Source organism: Micrasema longulum, unplaced genomic scaffold, assembly GCF_059751315.1.
Source record: "Micrasema longulum isolate JH-2025_06_02 unplaced genomic scaffold, ASM5975131v1 h1tg000254l, whole genome shotgun sequence".
NCBI classification, from domain to species: domain Eukaryota; kingdom Metazoa; phylum Arthropoda; class Insecta; order Trichoptera; family Brachycentridae; genus Micrasema; species Micrasema longulum.
This window is the reverse complement of record NW_028277459.1, coordinates 86,721-109,701: the sequence shown is the minus strand read 5'-3', so window position 1 is coordinate 109,701 and position 22,981 is coordinate 86,721. Positions and strand designations below refer to the sequence as shown.

General features: G+C 30.3%; 1 protein-coding gene across 1 annotated transcript; it reads right to left on the bottom strand.

Moving 5' to 3' along the window:
• Nucleotides 1–4,155: 4,155 nt before the first annotated feature.
• LOC148283184 (uncharacterized) lies at nt 4,156–15,472 on the bottom strand. The gene is made up of 7 exons (XM_088223910.1): nt 15,394–15,472; nt 13,427–13,616; nt 12,817–13,072; nt 11,006–11,297; nt 7,004–7,193; nt 6,040–6,286; nt 4,156–4,482 (listed from the first exon to the last, which is right to left on the bottom strand). Exons 1-7 carry the CDS (start codon nt 15,470–15,472, stop codon nt 4,189–4,191), a joined length of 1,548 nt encoding a protein of 515 aa, XP_088080036.1. The 3' UTR covers nt 4,156–4,188.
• Between the last annotated feature and the right edge of the window lie 7,509 nt (nt 15,473–22,981).

Here is a 22,981-nt window from a genome sequence, read left to right as displayed (position 1 = left end):
TGAAAACTGAATCATAGACAAAAATACAGATGGTCCCTTCTGCCATCTGACTACCCAAATAAGTCTAGGCATTTACAGAGATTATGATATAATATGTCATTGCACTGTAAATACTTTGACTATATTAACTTCTATTATATATTTTTCATCTCTGTTATAAATGTTGATAACTCCCAATGGGGTTGAACCAGTTGATGTTTACAAAAGTTTCAACAAACTCAAAATGTTGGTTAGAATTTTTTTATTCAACTAATCAATATGTTATGTATTATAGAAATCTTATACGAGTGTTTCTTAAATCCACTAATTTGGATTGACCTGTGACCGGTTTCATCGGTTTTGCGAAATTATCGTGAATAATATCTAATATCTTTAAATATTATTAGTACTTTGGCGGGCTTATTTCCATATAGAAACTTCCACCAAATCATATAAAAAAATATTTTTATTCTTTTTATGCCAATCAAAATGCTAATAGAAGCAATAACAGATTGGCATTAATGAGTAAATATAATAACACAAAACCTAAATAATCCTAAAATCTATTAAAAAAGTATTTATTATTTATGGCATAATCTAGGCGGACATGGCAAGTGTGTCATCGCGAGTCAGGAGTGACAATACCGCTTGCTTCTTGAATACTTGCCTTTGCTGTAGGAATAAATCAATAATACCGTTCAATGCAATTTTGTTCACTGTTCCTCAGAACTTGGTAGAGGGTAAAATAATCTGACGTTAGTTTTAAAATTTCCTTTAGCAAAGACAGCATTGGGATGTAAGTTACGGTAATGTACACGAAGGTTTATCTAAGCAAGAATATCATAATTGAAGTTTAAAAACTATTTTAAGAGAAAATAAAAAAGGTTGCAAAAGATACAAAAAAATATTAAAAACTGTATTTGTAAAGAACTGCCTTTAAATCGATTATATTTCTCTAGAGGAAAAAAGAAAAAAAAGGAAAGGGGAACGAAGGATAGATTAAGGAAAAGAAAGGAAATGTTTCTGCAGACGTGATTTAAGTGTTGATTTTTTGATGTTCCAACTGTTCGTATTTTCTTAACTCTTTTGTTTGTAAATTTTATTATTATTAAAAGCATTAACTTTGTGGTCAAATATTTTAATAAATGTTATTTAATATTTGTAAATAACCACTCACCGACTTTTCTATGTCTACCGGTTTCGAAACGTACACGTCTCTTCGTCAGGACACCAATTAAACCAACATGCAACATACTCTACTTTTTTTATTAATTCTCAAACAAAATAATAATTTCATAATTTAATCATTCCATGTGCTCATTAAAATGCATGTCGTGTTGGTTATATTTTTATATTTTTGTGGAACAATTATAATGAAGGTGTATAGTGAGTTTTGCATGTTGGTATGCATGTTGGTTTGATTAGTGTCCTGACGATGAGACGGGCACGTTTCAAAACCGGTAGATATAGAAAGGTCGGTAAGTGATACAAATATTGATTAACATTTATATTTTTTTGTTTGAATTTTTTATATTTTTTTATTGTTTTTTATAATTACTGTATTTTTATTTGTTTTTAGTCAGGCTGCATCAAATTACTAGTGGTAACAAGTCCGCCAATTACCACGCATATCTTTGTTCTATTTTTGTATTTGTAATATTGTATAATATTATGGTTAATAAAGATTAATTTATTTTATTTATTTTATTTATTTATTCACACTCTTTATCAAAATACAATTCCATATTCATAATTATCCACAATGTTTTGAGTATGTCCCGATGCTTGCATACTGGCTGGATTTTCTCCCTAGGGAGTTGTTCATATTTAATTTTGCATTCGTTGTTCATATTTAAAAATCTCTCCCCTCTCCTTTCTTCATAGTAAAGTGTTATTTTTTTAAATATATTTTTATTTTGTTTTTAATTTTTGAATAAAATTGTAAAATTCAATACGTCCATGTATTTACAATTTTATCAAACTGAACGGTTTGGGTAGGTAGGAAGAAATTTTCTTAAGGCAATATACCCGCCCTTATATGTATATATATTGTATATGTATATAAAGTGTCAAAAAAATAAATAAACAAAATGTGTGGAAATCAACGTATGACAGGGTTACGAATGATGAAATCAGGCCAGAGTGTAAATTTAAGTTAGGTATAATTGATAAGATTAAGAAAGGGTCTCTGAAATGGTTTGGTCATGTAGAACGAATGGATAGCGAAAGAATGGTATAACAAGTGGATATTGCGAAAATGAACGGTAACGTGATACGAAGACGACCAAAGAAGACGTGACATGATCTGATAAACCAAAGTCTTAAGTCTGGTCTCGTCAAATCAGTTAGAACCGAAGGGCATGTATGACAAGATGTATGAATGTGGAATAAGCTAAAAATGTATGCCAAAAAAAATGTTTGTAATAGTCCATTTTCTCTGCACTACCCCTTCGGTGAAATGGCGTAATGGTAAGAGTAGTTTTTTACTTTTCAAACTTCACAATTGTTTGTTTTTACTAGTTTTGCGCAAAGTACTTTAAGTTTTAAAGGAATAAAACATTGAATTTTTTATTTATTACGTATTATTACAATTTAAATATATGTATACAATAGTTAGACCACTAACAACCCGTATTCTGTTCTATCCAACCTAAGTTCCGGAACCTAAGTTGTAGTCTGTAAACGTGAAGCAGCGAAAAAAGGCGCGGCAGCTTTGAATTTACAATAAAGTAGTCATACAGTTATTCTTTTTTACTCTTCTACGCGTTCTGCACGGCAATGTTTACTCGACAACGCTCGGCTTTCGAAACATTATTCCAAAATATCGTTCTATGAATCATCATGCTTATTTAATTATACCAGACTTGTTATTTACATAAATTGCTTTTTGCTACTTTTAAATTTATATAAAAGTATGCGTTACCAAATCCAACCAATACAAGAGTTAAAAGTCGGAAAATTGGCATGCGTGCATTAAACGTATTGAAGCACGTGATGGTTTCTTGTTAAAAACACTTCTAAATTTGGCTGATTAAAAATACTTGTATTATTTGTTTTAAATAACTAAAATATACGTTTTTTCTTTCATTATTTTCCTGTTTAATTTATTATTATGAATCAGAAACAGATTTCAAATTAATGATTCGTCTTTATTTAAATTTTAATTTTAATTTTGTTTATTCAGAAAAACAACAGCAATACAAAAAGAATTACACAACATTATAAAAAAACATAAAATAAAGCTAAATCAGTTTTCCACATAAATACAATTATAAAAATCCAGTTCAGTTAGATATAATTCATAGAAGTGCATGTGTGCGAGTTTTTTTTTGTGTGAGGATGCGTGTCTAAAAAAGTGGAGTGTGGTTTTGGTAGGTATGTGAATATGTGTGTGATTGTATATGGGTGTGAGGGTAGGTTTAGGGACAGGTAAGTGTGTGTTTGATATGAGTGAATAGAAACAACTTAAATTTATAATGTAAAAATATTTATTTTTTTATAAAGAAACATAATTTTTTTCATATAATAGTTTTTTTTTATTTTGGTTTAAAAAGTGAGTTTACTGCAGTTAAATATGTCTATGTTATTGAAAAATAAATTATAATTACGCGTCAATTGAATCAGAGAAGAGTTCTGTGCATAGCTGGTGCGAACTGTAGGTACATGGAAAAGAGATAGATTCGTGTGACGGGTGCGGTAGCAAGGTACATTAAGGGCAAACTCAGAAACTAGAACAGGACTATCAAGACGTCCATTAAGAATATCATGCAAAATCCCCATATCTAATACCAAACAACGATCCTCAAGACTAAGTATATTATGTTTATGAGGATATATGAGGAGTACCAACAATCCTAAGTTATATCTGAAATGTGCATAATCTGCCTGACGAAAATGATTTGTATTTTTATAACATAAGGCTTTTCAGCATATTTTTTTATCAGAAGTACCTTAGAAACAAATTAATTTTAGTTTATAACAATGATCTTTTTACTATTCATGATTTTGAAAAAAGGTATACCAAAATAGCGAAATCGCATAAACGTTTAACTAGACCGGCCTAATACAATTTAAATTTAATAATTGTTTTCTGCTGGCCTTCTTACGGTATGAAAAAATAATATTTTGAATATAGTTTATTTACAAAATGTTTTCAATCGGGTAAAAAATACATTAAATAATGATCGTTAGTTTCTGGATGATTTTTATTTACATTTGGCTTTTAATCCAGGTCACGAAAAATGGAACTCTAGCCCAGACGCCTGGGTATCCAGGTTTTGCGCAGCCATTTCCCCAGGATGTGACTCCGATGAGTTTTTTTTCAACAACGAATGGGCCACCAGAGTCTCCTTGGCAGGCGTCTTTGCCGCCTTCTGCCAAAAACCCTCCACAGATCATCCTATCGGTGATGGGGTTGAATCCTTCGTAAGCAGCGGCACACTCAGCCTGGTCAACTACGGGGATGTAAACCTTGTGGAGAATCTCGGTAAGAGGTCCTCCGGACTGTAAAAAAACGAAATTAGCCAAAAGTCAAAAGCCAAAAAAAAAGTGTAGCGTTATTTATTTCTCTAATGTTTTAGTGTATATTATGACGAACATTTTTAGATAGGTTTCGAGAGTTGTATTCTGTTCATTAAAGAAATGTTTATATTTAAGGCTTACAAGCTTATGCATATCATCCTAAAAGTTTTTAATTATCATTGCACACTGATATTAGAAATTTTGAAACCATTCTCTTTAGGACCGTTTGCCGAAAAAGAAGACAGAACTAATAATTAAAGGGACAGTTGCACCAAAGAAAATTTATGGTTATAATATAAAGTTTGAAGCTAAGTCTTTTGTTTTCTTTAAAATGAAAAACATGGGTTGCAAGAAAAATGTACAAAAATCAACTCCTTTTTACCAAAATGCAAGAATGTTTTTGTATTTTTTTGGGGGCTTATTTTTTTAATTTTTTTAATTTTATTTTATTTATCAAAAGAAAATTACAGCTTTTATAACAAAAAAATAAATATTTACAAGTTAACCAAAATTAGAGGGAAATTATAGTTTTCTATACATTACTACTGGCAATGTCAAAAAACGAAGAAAAAAATGTACATTGAAAATAGCCAACCCGCATCATTCTACACGTAAAAAATAAATAAAATATGACACTAATAATGAAATAATAAAAAAAATATATCAAATGTTTTTTGTTTACTAGGACTTAAAAACCCTTTCGCCGGCGGATCTATACGGAGTAATATGGAACTATCAGTCCTTCCTTATTCCTTCTTTCAAACAAGATAAAATAATTACAATATTAAAGTGTGCAAAAAAATGAAGTATTAGGTAGGCTCAGTTGGATTAAATTATAATTATTAGTTTTTAATTCGGGTTCTAACATAAATGAACACATTAAAGAAATGTGTTAAATACGTGTAGTAAAATTGCGTTGAAATAAACAAATAAAAGTAATAAACTATAGTCATACTTTGTGGACGTATTATATATATTGAGTAATAAAAATATCGAAATAACTCGAACGAAATAATGAATTGTAAGCAACATATTTTGACGAAAATGTAAGAATGTTTTGGTGGTATAAAATGTGTTAATCTCCTGAGATTCTTCTTTGTCAAATCTATTTTGATAGGTGCGTGCAATTAATTGCGTTAAAATATAATTAATACATCCAACAAACTAGTATTGTTCATAGAAGTTTGTCTATTAATATACTTTGTGGATAAATTATAATTATTGGCTACTAAGTATGTCGAATTTAATCTAAGTTCACTTATCAAATCAACTAAGCCAAAATCTCAAAAAATGTATTTAAGAAGTTTTGTAGGACGATTTATTTAACAGATAAAAAGCTTATTCATAATTGCTAGCTATCTCAGAACAGGTTATTATACTGAAAATGGTAGAGGCCATATCTGCAATTTATAAAATATATGTATTTTTTTCCACATATTCAAAATAAGCGCAGAAAATTAAAAAAAAGAAAATAAGCAAAGCTTGTTAATCTTGGTAATGACTAAATAATATGATTTTTTAATATCTCGAACATCTTACGAAAGTTGATCCCCATCCAGTGACTAAAGCCTCGGATCCAGTAGCAACATATTCTCCTTGAGCTGGGAGAGGTATCGGCCTACCATCGTAGATGACAGGGGTAGTGAGAATGATCACACCTATGTCGTAGTCGATCCTGGATGAAGAGTAGCTCTCGTGTGTGACGACTTTGGAAGCGGGATGTAGAGTACCACCTGAAGCATGGTTGCTAGATCCTGTACGAACCTGCCACCTAGTTGCGGTTGTTCTGAAATTGTTTGTGAGACATGAGACATCGCACAAATAAGACAACTGTGCGAAGAATGAACCATTTTTTTTAAGACGTTTTTGTGAAAATTGTTGGTCTACGTGTCCACTTTTGTGCATGCGGTCTGAAATTCGATTGCAAACACGCTGAACCTAAAATACAAATTCTGAAATATATTTTACTCGTATTTAAATAAATTTAAGTATATAAATATATACAATTACTGATTATTATATTTCCATTATGTTACAATTGGTCGATATATGCAGTAGCTAATGTATCAATAAACGCATTTTTTATTTATTTATTATTTATTGAGTAATATCAACACAAAATAAAAGTTGAAATAAAAACAAAAAAATAAAACAAGTGGTAATTTTTTTTTTTAAACAATTATATAAAAAAACGTTAAAAAAATATTTGCGTTCTTCATTTACCCTAACATTAGAATTTTGTTGCCATTTTAAACATTTTGGAAATAACTCATTTGAGCAACAAAAAAAACGATTTGAGGTAGAGCGGGATTCAAACCTCGGACCTTTGATTGCATCGCACGCCCGGTTTGGTTCTAATAATACAAAAATAAAATAGCCCCACATTCGTTTTTCCAGTAGATTTGCGAAAAGGTTTCATTTGTGAAAATAATTCAGGTTAGGTGCGAATAAAGAATTTCAAATGAATATATTTAACTTTACAAACAAAACATACAATTCTTACCCAGTCGTGCAATGTCCAGCGGTCAGGATGACAGTTGAATTGATGATGGAGCCACCGCAACGAAGACTGTAGGCGGTGCCGGATGTAGCGTACTGGAGAGCCGCCTGCCACGGTGCACCAGTGACGCTGGTCTGCTCACCACCGACTATGGGGGCTTGACCAATACCAAAGATTGGGCCAAGGGTAGCCCCTAAAAAATAATTAAAACAATAGTAATCCCGAAACATATTTTTGTTCTAGTCATTAGGTATAATATATAAGTTTATTCACTAAAAATCTTGAATAAGAAAATAAAAAAGGTTTTCTTGGAGAATGGGAAACGCAAATAAATTACTAAATAATATTGTATTGTTTCGATAGATTTTAATAACCAAGAAAGTAAATCTACCATTCGTTATAATATGGCAAAGTAAGTAGATAATATATATTTATTTTTTAATAATGACATTAGTTTAAATAAAAATGTAAATTGTAGTCCGTGGGTAGTTTTTGTGTTTTTCATTCTACTTTTATCCAAGTATTTGAAACATGATTTTAATAATTTAACATTTTATTCTGATTAAAATTAATTGAATTTTATATTTAAATGTAAAAACCTTTTTTAATCATAGAAATTGCGTCACACGGTATTTCTATATTAGAAAACTATTTCATGAGTATATTTTACGTCAATGAATCCAATAAAAAACCGAAAATCACGTTTTTATTTTTATTTTAAAATTTAAAAAAATGCACGATTGGCAACTATCGTGCATTTTCGGACTTCAGTGACAAGTTGTACTGTGTGTACACAAAATAAAAAAATTAAATTGGAACTAGTATGCAAAACCTGCTGAAATTTTGCAATTAAGTTATATTTCGAATCTTTAAAACAAACTTAGATTCTCTTAACAAAAATCACATTAGCAGGAAATAAATACGCGTTACTTACCATGGGCCAGAACTAAAAAAGAAGCCAGTACAACAAAGCGGAACATCTTGTAAGTGATAACTGAAATTGTTAGGTTTCTTAGCTATTTAAATCATTTTTGGATATGATAATCAATGTTTGTAAATTAAATGAATAAGGTAATCCTTTTATCTTTCAGTTTTCATTCATTCAATTATTGTAATGTTATCTTTGTTTTTATCAGCTGTATCAGCAATTGTTTTCTCAAAACTCAAACCACCAGTCACAGAAGAAATCAAGTATTTGAGACACCATTTTGTTAATCCTAAAGCATGAAAATGTCCTCGTTTCTCAACTTTAAAACTTCTTCTTCAATTACACAACAGATGATTTTACATAATTTAAGCCTCTCTTTTTCTGATTATTTATTTAAAAACTGGGTGGAAAAAATAAATGAAAATCATTTCCTTTTCACATGAACATTTGATTTGCTTTCCTAATTTAATTTTCTACTACTTTAATATTACTGTTTTTTTGCTCTACTTCCATTCTTAATTTTTTATATTTCTTGTTTTCTATTTCCTCGTATTAAAAAAACCTAATTGTTACTTTCAATTCTTATTTTACTTTTAATTTTTTTAAATCAATATATACATCAACACCATAGATTTAAAAAATGTATTCTAGATTTAGTGTACCCACGCACAGGCTATGCCTGTGTGGGATTTTTTCGTAAAAATGAATATGACAATTAATGTTGTAGGAAAATGTACCAAAGAAAAAAAATCAGATAAATTGTTTAAATACGTAATCAGGTCATTCAATTGCGAAAAAAAATCTACGAAATTTAAGTTTTGAAAATATTTTTGACGTTTGGGTAAAGGGAAAAAAAACACAAAAAAATTAAAAATTGTCCGTTGGTCTTTAAAAAAATATATGAGCTTTCCACCGTTTCAAATGCAAAGCCTAGCTCTTTTGCAGTTGTAATGTCACAATAGTCTTCATACAACACGAGACTTGATAAACATATATCTCTCTTATTTTTTTAAATGATAAGTTTTTTTTCTAATTTTCAAACCGAATTTAGAGTAGAGTATAATTTGTATGACTGTGCTGGATTTTAATACAAAGAATAATCAATACAAGGAAGACAGAAACGCTGTTCTGTGACCCGTGTAAGTATGAAACATATTCAGTCGGTTATTGACAGTGTTGGGGACGCACGCATGTAAGGTGACTAGCTTATTTATGATTCTAAATTTATTTTTCTATGACGGGGCCAAATTGAATGCTTTTTTTTCCATTGTGGAAAAGAAATAATTGCAGTAGTAATAAGTTTGTTCCCCAAATTAAGCGGTACGTTTTTAAATATATTACAACAGAAATAAAGGACATTTAAAGTTTAAGCATTTACAAAGCTTATGACCTGTCATTACCCTGTAAATGCTTTGACTATATTCCCTTCTATGGAATGTTCTTGATCTATATTGAAATATAGTATTGTTTATAACTTCTAAGAGTGTTGAATCCAGTTTTGTCGCTCAGTAGCTGCAAGACTTGTTGTTATTTAAATTCTAATTTTATAAATTTGCTTTTTATTTCGTTTTTTAAATATCACTTTAACTCTAAACTTCATTGTCAAATAAAAAAATTGAAAATAAAAATGTAAATAGGGGCTAGATTTTTTATTGTCCATGCGCTCTGTAGCTGCAAGACGTTCTGTTATCTAGCTTATATATATCATAATTGCAATATATCATAATTGGAGACGAGGAACTAGAATCCCAACCGTCCATGCGTTCTGTAGCAGCAAGACGTGTTGGGATATTTATTTATTGTACAGCGCCCTTGAGGTGATTTTCACAATAATGGCGCTTTATAAATTATCCAAACATTATTATTATTACAAAATGGTTATCGTTTGATATTCTTGCACAAATTGATATCTAACTATATAGATGCCAATGATATCCTTGCTCAGGTAAACATTAATGTACCTCGCCGTAACTTGCGAACCAATCCTGTCTTTGCTGTGGGAAAGTATAAAACTAACATCGGATTATTTTCCCCTCTGCTAAGGATCCTCAGAACAGTGGACAAAATCTCACTTAACGGCACTGTCGATGTCTTCCTACAACAAGGGCAGGCATTTAAGAAGCCAACGGTGTTGTTTCTCGTGACTCGCGATGTCACACTTGCCATTTCCGCCTAGATTATGCTATATACATACCTTTTGTTAATTTTACACTTTGTTAATTTAAGTCAATTTTAAGCATGTTAAGATTCAGTATTACTTATTAATGCCAATCTATTAGCGCTTACTTAAGCATGTTGATTGGCTTTAAAAAAAAAAAATTGGACAAACTCGAAATGTTGATTACAAGTACTTTAAATACATAAATTTATTAGTAATTTATTTTGGAAATAATATAAGAGAGATACTTTAATCCATAAATTTAGAATAACCAATAACCGGTTTAATCAAAGTATCTTTGTTACATAAAATAAATTAGATAACCCCTAAAGGCCAAAGATAAGATGAATCAAACATGCTTGTAACTTGAAATCCAACAAATACTTGAAGACGAACATGCTGAAAGTCAAAAAAATTGAATGCGTTCATTAGATGTATGAAAGTACGTGATGGTTTCTTGTTAAAATAAAAATTTTGCTGATTTAAAATGCTTGTATTTTTTGATTTTGAAAACAAAAATTTACGTTTTTCCTTTCATTATTTTTCTGTTTAATTTATAACCATGAATTAGGAACAGATTTCAATAAAATGGTTTGTCTTTGTATGAAGAGTACCAAAGATCCTAAGATAAATCTGAACTTCGCATAATCTGCCGGATGAAAATTATTTACATTTTTATAACATAAAACTTTGAGCAAATTTTTCGAATTAAAGTTTCTTAAAAAGTGTATGAAAATAGCAAAATCGCATGAACTTTTTACTAAAACTGCATTATACAATATAAATTTCATAATTATTTTCTGCTGGCCTTCTAACGGAATAAAAAAAATTATTTAGAATATGATTTATTTACGAAATATTTACAATTGGGGAAAAATACATTTAATGGTTTTTGTTAGTTTCTAGAAGATTTGCATTTACATTTGTCCTTGAATCCAGGTCACGAAGAACGGAACTCTAGCCCAGACCCCTGGGTATCCGGGCTGAGCGCAGCCATTACCCCAGGATGTGACTCCGATGATTTTTCCTCCAACGACGAATGGGCCACCAGAGTCTCCCTTGCAGGCGTCCTTGCCTCCTTCAGCCAAAATTCCTCCACAGATCATCCTGTCGGTGATGGGGTTTAATTCTTGGTAAGCAGCGGCACACGCAGCCTGGTCTACAACGGGGATGACAACCTTGCGCAGAACGGAGGTGACGTATTCTCCGGACTGTGAAGAAAAAACGAAATTAGCCAAAGACCAAAAATAAGGAGTAGCACTATTCCTTTTACTTATGTTTTAGTGTGACAAACATTTCAAGAGTGGTTTCGAGGGTTGGATTCTGCTCATTGATCAAATGGTTAAGTTTTGGCTTACAAGCTAATGCAAGTAATCACAAACAATTTTATTGTCATTGCACACTGATATAAAAAATTTAGTAATCATCCTTTTAAGGACCATTTGCCGAAAAAGAAGACAGAACTAATAATTTAAAGGACAGTTGCGCCTAAGAAAATGTATAGTTATCATATATAGTTTGAAGCTAAATTTTTCGTTTTCTTTCAAATGAAAAACATGGGTTGCGAGAAAAAGGTACGAAAATCAACACGTTTTTTTCCAAAACGCAAGATTTTTTCAGTATTTTTTTGTGGTTTAAAAATGCGTTAGTCTTCCGATTTTTTTATTTATATCAATGCAGTTTGATTGGTACGTGCAGTTAAATTGCATTGAAATAAACCAATCAACCTAATAAGCTTTTAACAAAATGATGTTGATTTTCACTAATTTTACGACGCTTGTTAGAGGACATTAGCAAACAATATATGGAACAAACTTATTTTTTACATAGAAATGTATATATTGTTATTTTTTTTGGAAGTATAATATTTATTAAATAATAAACGCATCGAATTAACCCTAAGAAAATGATAAATTGTAAGCAAACATATTTTGACTAAAATGTAAGAATTCATTTGATGGTTTAACTGGCCTTGATAGGAATAAATATTAAAAATGGGTTAGTCTCCCGAGATTTTTCTTATGTAAACCCTATTTTAATGGGTGCGTGCACTTAACTGCGTTGAAATATAATTTAAGACGGAAACTGTGTTATGCCGAGGTCTATTGCCAAATGCTTTTCGAAAGTACAATGTAAAATCTAGTTTGTTTTTTTTTTATTTCTTTCTTCAAACTTTTAAATCATTAAGAGGGGAATGACTCACGCTCAGACGCTAAAGTCTTTGTAAGCATTTTTTCCAAGTTGTGTTATGGCTTAATTTTAAGATGTATATTTAAATGTGTATTTTTGTAATTGAAATTCTATGAAAATGTATGACTGGAAAAAAAAATACTGAACCATATGAACTTTACATAAAATTTTGTTGATTTTCACTAGTCTTACGATGCCTGTTATATGACTTAAGCAAATAATATATCAATCAAACTAGTAATTTTCATAGAAATGTATCTATCATTGAACTATGTGGACGTATTATATTTTATGGCTAATCAACTAAGCCAAAATCTCAAATCATAGCTAGCTATCTTAGAACAGATTCTGATACTGAAAATGCTAGCAGCCATATTTACATTTTATAAAATGTTAGTACTCGTATTCAACATATTCAAAATAAGCGTTGTTACTGTCGGCACTGTTAATGTTTTTAAAAAAAAGAAAACAAAAAAAGTTTGTTAATCTTTAAACACAATGACTGAATAACATTATTTTTAAAAATCTAGAGCATCTTACGGAAGTTGATCCCCATCCAGTGACCAAAGCATCGGCTCCGGCAGCAACATCTTCTCCTTGTGCTGGGAGAGGAATCAGCTTGGTATTAGTACCATCGACAGTGATGGGGGTAGCGAGGATGATCACAGCCATATCGTAGTCGATCTTGGATGAAGAGTAGCTCTCGTGGGTGACGACCTTGGAAGCGGCATGTACAGTACCACCTGAAGCGTGGTTGCTAGATCCAGCACGAACACGCCACCTAGTTGCGCTTGTTCTGAAATTGTTTGTGAGACATGAGCCATCGTACAAATGGTGCATTTGTGAGAAGATAAATCAAACTGTTTAGGAAAGGTTTTTCTAAAGATTGTTGAGCTACGTAACCGCTTTTGTGCATGTTGTCTTAGATTCAATGGCAGACACCCTGGACAGGAAATATTAGTTTGATTTAAAAAAAATAGATAGAATATGAATATGATTTTTTTTTACACCTTTATTTTAATAGACGTCAATATATGTTACGAACAACGACGCTTTAATTTGTTAAAATATTTTAGGTTGCACTATTAGGTGCGATAAAGAAATTCTAATGAATACATCAGACTGCTAAAACAAAACAGACAATCCTTACCCAGTTGTGCAATGTCCAGCGGTCAGGATGACAGTTGGGCTGATGATGGAGCCACCGCAACGAAGACTGTAGTCAGTGCCGAATGAAGCGTACAGGAGAGCCACCTGCCATGGAGCATCAGTGATGCTGGCTTGCTCACCACCGACTATGGGAGCTTGGCCAATACCAAAGATTGGACCAAAGGTAGCCCCTAGAAAAATAAAAAAAACAATGTTTACACCGAATAGGTATTTTTGTTTTTGTCATTAGGTATAAGTATTCACTCAAAATCCATTTAAATTTATCCAGTTAAATTATTTACTTAAAATCCAGATAATTGACGGAAATTAACTATAAAAAAACTTGTATTTTTTAAAAATTAAAAAATATTTTGTTCTGATTATAAAAATATGAAAAAAATAAGCATTAACGTTTATGTAATAGAGACGGCCCGTCATAACAGATCTTCACTGGTCGCAGTGACGTCAGAAACTAACATAGTACTGACCACCACCACTAAAAATAATGAACTAGACGTTATTATTTGGGGAAGTTTGAAGATAATTCCAAATAGTTTTTATTGACAAAATGACATGATGTAAAATGAAAACATAAATTTTAAGTTAAGTAGTTTTTGTTTTTTTTTTTAAATAGTAACTTAAACCAAGTTTCGGAAACATGGTTTTAATATTTGAACAATTTATTATTATTTTAAAAACTAATACTAAAAATTAAAAAACATTTCAAAGAAACTGCGTCGTTCGGCAATAAATTGAGACAAAATATTCCTACGTAATAAAATTCTTCCATGAGTATATTTTACGTTTATTAATCCAATGAAAACAGAAAATTACGTTAGTAAAAAAAATCGTTATCAAAATATTTAAAATACATCATCGGCAACTATCGTACATTTCCGGACTTTGCTGAAGAGATGTATTTTGTATATAAATAAAATAAGAAATGTAGATCAGAACTAATTAACAAATACTGCTGAAACTTTGCGATTAAGTAACATATTGATTCTTAAAATGCCGATTCTCCATACAAACATTAAGTCAGGAAACAAATAAGGCCCATTTCACATGTGCAGCGCTTACCCATGCGACATTGCATAGTCGGTAAATTTGTATTTGTGTGAGTGAGAAGGGGATGGAATCTCCGGAACGTTTTCATTCTTATAGTATCAATTCGAATATTCGAATGTCGATTTGAAGCTACGGGATCATGTATATATATATAAATATACACACAAATTTCATTTGTATTTTCCAAAGTGTATACTTAACTTCTTTAAATTTCATAACCTCGATTCATTAACAGACCGAAAAGATATCTTCGATCAGATTCTGCTTTACAAAACTGTAAATAATACATTTGATTCCCCAGAACTAATTAATCAATTTGCATACCGTGTGGGGGGACACGATAACTTTTAACATAATAACCTTTTTTATAAAATAAGTGAAAAAAGTACATACCGAATGACCTTAAGCGTTCCATACTTATAATAAATCTCGACAACCACCCGATGAATCTAAACCTAGTTTTCACTGTCATGTAACGTGTCCTAAAACAAAGCTACTTGTATTTGTTATATCTTCGAAAAATAAAAATTATTAGGTCATATTTGTTTCTTACCGAAAATTACCGTAAAATATCGCGCTAATTTTACCGCCTTGCATCTCTAATTTATTGTGATACAAGTAAATACCGTTTTTGCTACCATTTATGCTTGCAATATACACATGTATGTTCATAAGGATAAAAGACAATATCCGACTAAGACCCTCCATATAATCTTCCAAACTCACAGTAAAAGGAGCAGTGAACGTAGTAAAGTTAAATTTAATGAAAATGATGTACGAAATTGGAAATTTTAAAAGATCAACTCATTTATTGACAAAAATATTGCATTTTTATATCAGTAAAACCGATAGGAAGACCCACAGTATTTAAAACGGTTTCGGGTATCTGGAGGAATGTACTGCCGCTCCGAGGAGTTACGCTCTCGGGAATTTCTCCGCGGTACATCATCACTTGCACCTTCAGTATCTTATGCACCATTGGGTGAGAATAAGGGTTTGATGATGATGAACATAATGTAATTATTTTATTCTAAATGTTTGTAAATCTAACATTGTGGATCATCGTAATATATAATTTTAATTTGAGAATAAGAAATATTGTTTTGTTATCCACTGTATTTGTTTACACAACTGAATATATGTTTTATGTATGTTTACTTGTTAAAAAACCCTAAAGAGTGAAATGATTTGTAGCCAAAACTAGTCAGTTGTGTGAACACATAAAGTGGTTTAAAAAAAAAAGTTTTTAATTCTAATTTATTTTTTGTATAATTTGATTGTTTTGATAATTTTGTTGATAGTTAATTTTCTGCTTACTAAAGTTGAAGGTGTAAACAAGGACTCTTACACTCGCAAACGTTGATGTTTATTGTATGCGATCATTACTTTATTATGTCAATATAATGATTCAAATAATATATACATTCAAATTAACAATGCACTGGCCTATGCACCATTGGGTTCTGATAAGGGTTTGATGATAATGTATTTAAATATAAATTTTACCGAAGAATGTATAAATTTACTTTAATATAAATAAATATCCGTTTTTATAAACGATATATCGATATTATTATCGAAGCTAATTGAAACGAATAATGGCGGTACATCACTTTTCCACTAACATATTCGTAAAAACTCTTTGAGATGTTCTTATGAATATTATATAACCTGTTGATTATAATCGAATATTTTTTATCCGATTTTTTAGAAAAAAATTAGTATTGATTTAAAAACAATATTTTCCGAATAATTAATAATTTTCATTAAAACTTAAAACTGCACTAATAAGTGCGTATTATTTATTTTATCCCCTTTCTAATTTATGTTATAAAATAATGGGTTAGATTGTTCATTTTGTTTAAATATGTATTTTGTGAGTGTTTACATGTAGTTGACATAAAATAGGTAGTGTATTTTTTTTATTTCAATGTTTCTGTATTTTGTTTTTCATGGTTTGTAAACCAAATAAATAAATTAATGACTTAATTTCTATGAAGACGATGTATATTTTGTAATAATACGCTAATTAGCAGCGTGGTTCATTTAAACTTCTGTGCAATTGACTTAACGGTTCCTAATTTATCATTTCATTTGTGAATTAAAAATAGCATATTTAAGATATATACGAATATCTATAAGTAAAACATATTAACAAAATTGAAATAATAATACGTTGTGAATAAAAATACTCATTTAGTCATGTTTCTTACAATAAAAGGAACATCATGAAAATTTAATTAAATGTATTGAATACGTTTGGTATTTTTTTACTTGTCTAAATCACTCTAGAGCTAACAATATATTTGATTACTTAAAAATAATACATTTTTTTTTATTTAGCTAATGAAATAGTAAAAAAAATCACTGCCACCTAAGCCAAATAAAAATATATATATCTTTGCTCTTTTGACAATATTTTAGGTTTCTGCTTGATCAATTTCAAATATAAAATTCATTTTTAAAAATACATTTTAGGTTTTTTTACACAGAAACATAATTTTAGTTTATTAAAATTAATTTATCATTTTTTGACACTAAATCTCAACTCCATAGAACCAAATTCCTGTGTATTGAAAGCAAAATACAAAACTATTGTGTTTATAAACAAAATGAAAAAAAAAGTTTTGAACATAGGAAACACTGTTTTTTTCTAATCAATGTGAACTCGGATATGAAACTAGAAATAAAAATGAAGTAAGTCTGCCATTTAGTAAGAAAACAAAGACACAGAACTCATCGATGCACCGAGCTGGACTGTTTAAGGAAATACCATTAGAAATAAGTGAACAAAAAATAATAATTCATTTTAATGTATGTTAATAAAATAAAGCATGTGTAGCAGTTATCAGTATTAGTTATATCTCAAAAAGTAATTCTATTCGAGTTCGTCTAAAATAAGTTTTTTTAAATGTACGTATATTGTTTAGAAATGTTAATAATTAGTATAAATTTTAATAATAATTATATACAGGTTAATATATTAGGACATTCATATCTTATGTTTGTACTATTTAAAGACTAAATAAAAATAATAAAACCTATAACTTTATCAGACAAGGAAAGCACAAATATAAAAAGTTTTGAAGTGACAGAGGCAATGTAGCATAATGTATTTCTATATATTTAAGCAGAGCTACAGACAGTATTTCACATGTGAAATTATTACAATTTTGAAAAAAAATTCCTCCAAAGTATCGAATATTTCAATATATATATTACTCACCCACACACACGCACCCTCTCCCTCATTCATTTTCACACGCACATGTATCCTCTCCCTCATACGTTCACGCATACACACATTCACATACACATGAATACAAACGTCACACAAATACAATTACTAAACTTCTTTTCTTATATATTATGTGTCATTATATTTACAGTGGATTTTTTTAATTGGCTTTAGTATTGTAAAAATTTGTTTAATTATTTTGTTTGTGTAATAGCTGTGAAAATCCCAAATAAAATAAAATAAATAAATAAAATAAAATACATAAAATATTGAAATATTAAAAATAAAAATATAAGTATACACTTTACACCATCTATATAAATAACATTAATAACTATCACTATCAAAAAGATTTAAGTAATATTTTTTAATTGCTACACTTTTGGATTTGCTATTCGACTTTTCGTGTTTTCATATTTATTGATTATTCGGAATGGTTAATACTTTCCAGATACTTTTTTTCGAAACTTCGTTCAGTGAAACTTAGGTACATGAAGATTCCCTTAGTTACGCGTTATTATTATTATTTTCCAAATATTATTTTACTATAAAATTATTTTATAGAAATACACCATTCATTTCTCAACTGTCTCCTTGGTAAAACCTGTGTGAAGGAATATTTTTTTTATTGAAAAAAATAAATAAATAGTAATAACAACAAAAAACTTTTTTGAGAAATGACCAAAAAATGTTTATTTTTTTTTTTTTTTTTTTTATTTATTAATAAAACATATAAGACATGAATATCATGATATTATATTCCCAGGAGTTGTACGAGAAAACTCATTTGGGACGGTACATAAAAAAAATAGTACATTTCTTGTAACAATACATAGTATACATTTAAACAATAAAAATTTTAACAAATTTTAACAATCTATGAACTTAATATTAAAAAAGGAAAGAAAACATTTAAACAATCTGTGAACTTAATATTAAAGAAGAAAATAAAAACATTCAAACAATCTGTGAACTTAGTATTAAAAAAGAAAGGAAAAACATTTAAACATTCTGTGAAATTAATATTAAAAAAGAAAATAAAAACATTTAAACATTCTGTGAACTTAATATTAAAAAAAGAAAAGAAAAACATTTAAACCTAAAACACAATATATAGACTATTCACAGAAACTGAGCTAAAAACTATCACTTTTCACAATAATAATAATATTACGAGTACAATACATAAGTTTTTATGTATTTTTTTAGTTAGTGTATACAATAATGCATTATAAGAATAGGCGTATTTATATTATATATTTTTAATTAATATTTTTTCTTTCGTTCTTCATACTTCATAAGTATTTTGAAAAAACAACGCATAATCCATAAATAAAAAGTCGATTACGGGAATAATCTAATTCGGATATTCGAACTATTAATATTGATAATAATCGTTTGCGATTAAGCACACCCCAACAGATTTTGGCAGATTTGTGTCTGGCAGACCGGGTCGTGTACACTTTTACAACGCGTCTGAAAAACTAACACATTTTGTATACGTTTGCAGGATAAACGTGGTAAAATTATCGGGTCGTATGGATTTGCGTGGCATGTGTGAAAACGGCCTAAAGGTCACTTACCTTGGGCCAGAACCAAAAAAGAAACCAATACTACGAAGCGGAACATCTTGTAAGTGATAATTGAAATTATTTCGCCTTAGCTATTTATAGTATTTTGTGATATTATAATCAATGTTTATAAATAAAATTAATCAAGTAATCCTATTATCTTTGGGTTTTCCGTCAATTAGTTATTATATTAAAATCTTTTCAGTATATGTAATCAGACCATACAATCACGAATAAAGATTTTAACGTATTATAGGTTTTGAAAATATTTCTTATGTTTCGCAAAAGGGGATACATTAACTTTCAAAACGATTTTTTATTAATTAACATATTACAACAGGGATGAAGAACATTTTAGAGATGGTTATATAGAAGTCTAGGCATCTACAGGGCTTATGACCTACCATTGGCTATTTTAAGTGGCCACTCTTAAATGTTCTGCATCTCTGTTGTAATATGTTAATGTTAACAGCTTTCCAGGGAGTTGAATCCAGTCCTTGTCTACAAAAATTTGGACAAACTCAAAATATTGTTGATAAATCCACCTGGTCCACGAAGAAGTATAGAAATTGAAAAAAATAAAAAAAATTCCGGCGTTGCCTAGTATGTAGGTGAAATAATTCAATTAGATGAATCTCACCGGCATAAACAAATTAAGGCAAGTTCTTTGGCTATCTGATTTTGAGACAGTAAAATTCGCAGAACACACTAACTGACTTGTTTACATTGCTGCCACAAATAAGACAGCATTTGTTTAAAATTAACACGTTGTCAATGACAGTTTTACTTAATTTAAAATAAAAAATGCTAACATCTTGAGCCCAAACCTTTTAAATAAAGAATTCCGGGTTATATTTGATCCAGAGGCGGTTCCTTAGTAAGTGCATAAAGTGCAATGCACTGCCAAGTAAAAATTTGTGTAAATAAATTGGTAATTTTATTCATCGTAAAAATATATTATAAGTAGGTACAAAGAAACAGGGCAATATTGTACTCGTAAACATCATAATATTCAATACTGGCGCCAAAAGATCTAGAAAAATTGACACTAGCGGACTTTGTTCTCATTTTGTCTACGCGCGCGCAATCGTCCCAGTGCATATTTTGTTTTGCACAATCTTTTACCTTGAATTTGTACGAAATAAAGTTTATCTCCTCAAATCTGCATTTGAGTGAGATAGACAATGCTTTATACCGATTTATTGTGTGTTAGAGAGAGAAGATAACAAAAATATTCTGGGCATTGTCAACGCATGCTCAGATTTGAAGTTTGAAGTTCGTGTGTAATGTCATTTTGAACATGCGTAATGACATAATATTAGTACGAATTTAGTTTCCTATAACGTGCGTATTATGTTGGGTGCATTTAGCGTTTCTGGTTCCAATGCGCGCGTTGTCATACTATTAATTGTTTATCACGTCAGACCTATCGTAATATTATAAAACTTAGTATACTAGTTGACAAAATGTAAAGAAATGCACTGGCAATATTTTCGGTCGGGAGCCGCCAGTGATTTGAAGACCTGTATATTAGTTGTCTGGCTTCTTTTACTCGAATCATTGCGGTTAAGGTGTCAATAAAATAAATGCTGAGTAATTCCTAGATAAGATGGTAGACTATTCCACCAGTTTTTTTTTACACAACAGTCAAAGCAGATAGAAAAAATGTATCTACATATGTTCACAGTATATGAGTATTAGATCAGTTTTCTACGTGATAAGCTGCGCAAAAAATACTGATAGATTATTTCTAATAATTGTACAATGAACATCAAACTGAAAAGTTATCGAGTTCCTTTTTTAATAGCTTAGTGATATATGTTGAACAAATATTAACAAGAGGCTTTTTTCATAAGATATTCTGTTCTGAGATTAACTCATGAGAGAATCTCAAAATCCTTATTATTGCTGAAATATTCTAATAAATCAAAGAGATTACGGACAACATATTTTTACCCAGTTGTGCAATGTGCAGCGGTCAAGATGATATTTGGGCTGATAATGGATCCACCACAACGGAGAATGTACGAAATACCAATCGAAGAGTACTGGAGAGCCACTTGCCATGGGGCGTCAGTGATGCTGGCCTGCTCACCACCAACTATGGGAGCTTGGCCAATACCTCGGATAGGTCCTAGGCTAGCTCCTGAAAATAGCGTATATAAAGTCATAAAAGTTAAATAAAAAAAATATTTCAAACAAACAAACAATCACGCCGTTTCGCCGTAAGGATAGGCAGAGAGAATAGAACGCCACATCACTATCCTTGAATACATATCTCGCTTCCTCTACAAACATACATCTTCTCATGCACGCGCGCTAATTATTCCGACTTTTAACATTTTCATCTTTAAGTATTTGTTGAATTGACTTATTTTTTTATTATACCTTTATTTTTTGTATCCATCAACATTCGCACAGTAAATAATTTTAGACGTTCTTTCATTGTCCATTGGCTCTATTTGTCCAAACCAACGCCGAGCTCGTTTCTTGATTTTGTCGACAATGCTTATATCTCCCTCACATAATTTATTTATTTATATAAACGCCCAATGGGCATTTTTAAGGACATGTTTTTACATGGAAAATTATTATAAAAAAGTAGGAAGACTCAATGGTATTTGGTAGACTTTGTGGGAGTGGAAGCGGGAGAGAGGTGTTTATAATTGAATTTGATTCAGTAATTGCTTGAAAGAAGACAACTTGTTATCAAAAAAATCAAGAGTGGTATGTTTGTTGGCAGACCTAAGAATTTGAGGCATAAGAGAATGAAAACCATAGTTAGTTCCATGGTTATCGGTATAAAAGAGTTAGTTTTGTCTGGGGTTTCTCGTTGAGATATTTAATTTTATCAAGCTCAGTTGTTCAGGCGCATCAAAGAGTGAGTTGAGAATTTGAAATAGGACTAGAAGGTCGAATTTATTTCAATGGTCTTAAAGAGAAGATATATTAAATGTAGTTTCTAATTAATTATACGTATATTGGTCTCTGGATCAGCCCAACCTCTAGCTCATCTTTCTCAAAAATCGACGTTGAACTGATTCAACATACTTGATGTGAACATCATAATATGGAGACCAAATAACAGAGGAATACTCTAGGTGCAGGCGAACTAGGGAACAGAAGTGAGTTTTGAGGGTATTGATATTTTTGAAGTCAGTTGTGCTTTTGTTAATAAATCCAAGGAGTTTTAAGGATTTATTGATAACATGTTCAATATAAATTGTAAAAGAATGTTTAGTGTCAAGTATAATAATAATTATTTACGGATCTCGACATTTGTGCATCTATGGTACATAGTTTTACCACACGCGCCTGAGAAGTCGTATTTCGAAAGCATTCAACCTGCTTTTATCCCTGTTTTTCAGCCATACTTTGCTCCCATACCTCAGAGTCGGGACTAGGACTCTATTGTGAGCTGCTTATTTTGCCCCGTGAATTAATTGATTTGCTTATTTTTATCATCTCACGAAAATATACGAGTTAGTACCTGGCCAATAGAATGCATATTTTTACTGAAGAATAACTTTTTTAAAATACAATTTTTAAATTTCAAATAGTTCACATCCACTTATTTATTTGACCCATAAGCGCTTTTACTGTATTCATATTTTAATAAGTATAAGCACAGAGTAACGTCTTTATTAATATAAAACGTAGTATTATGAAAGAGATAAAA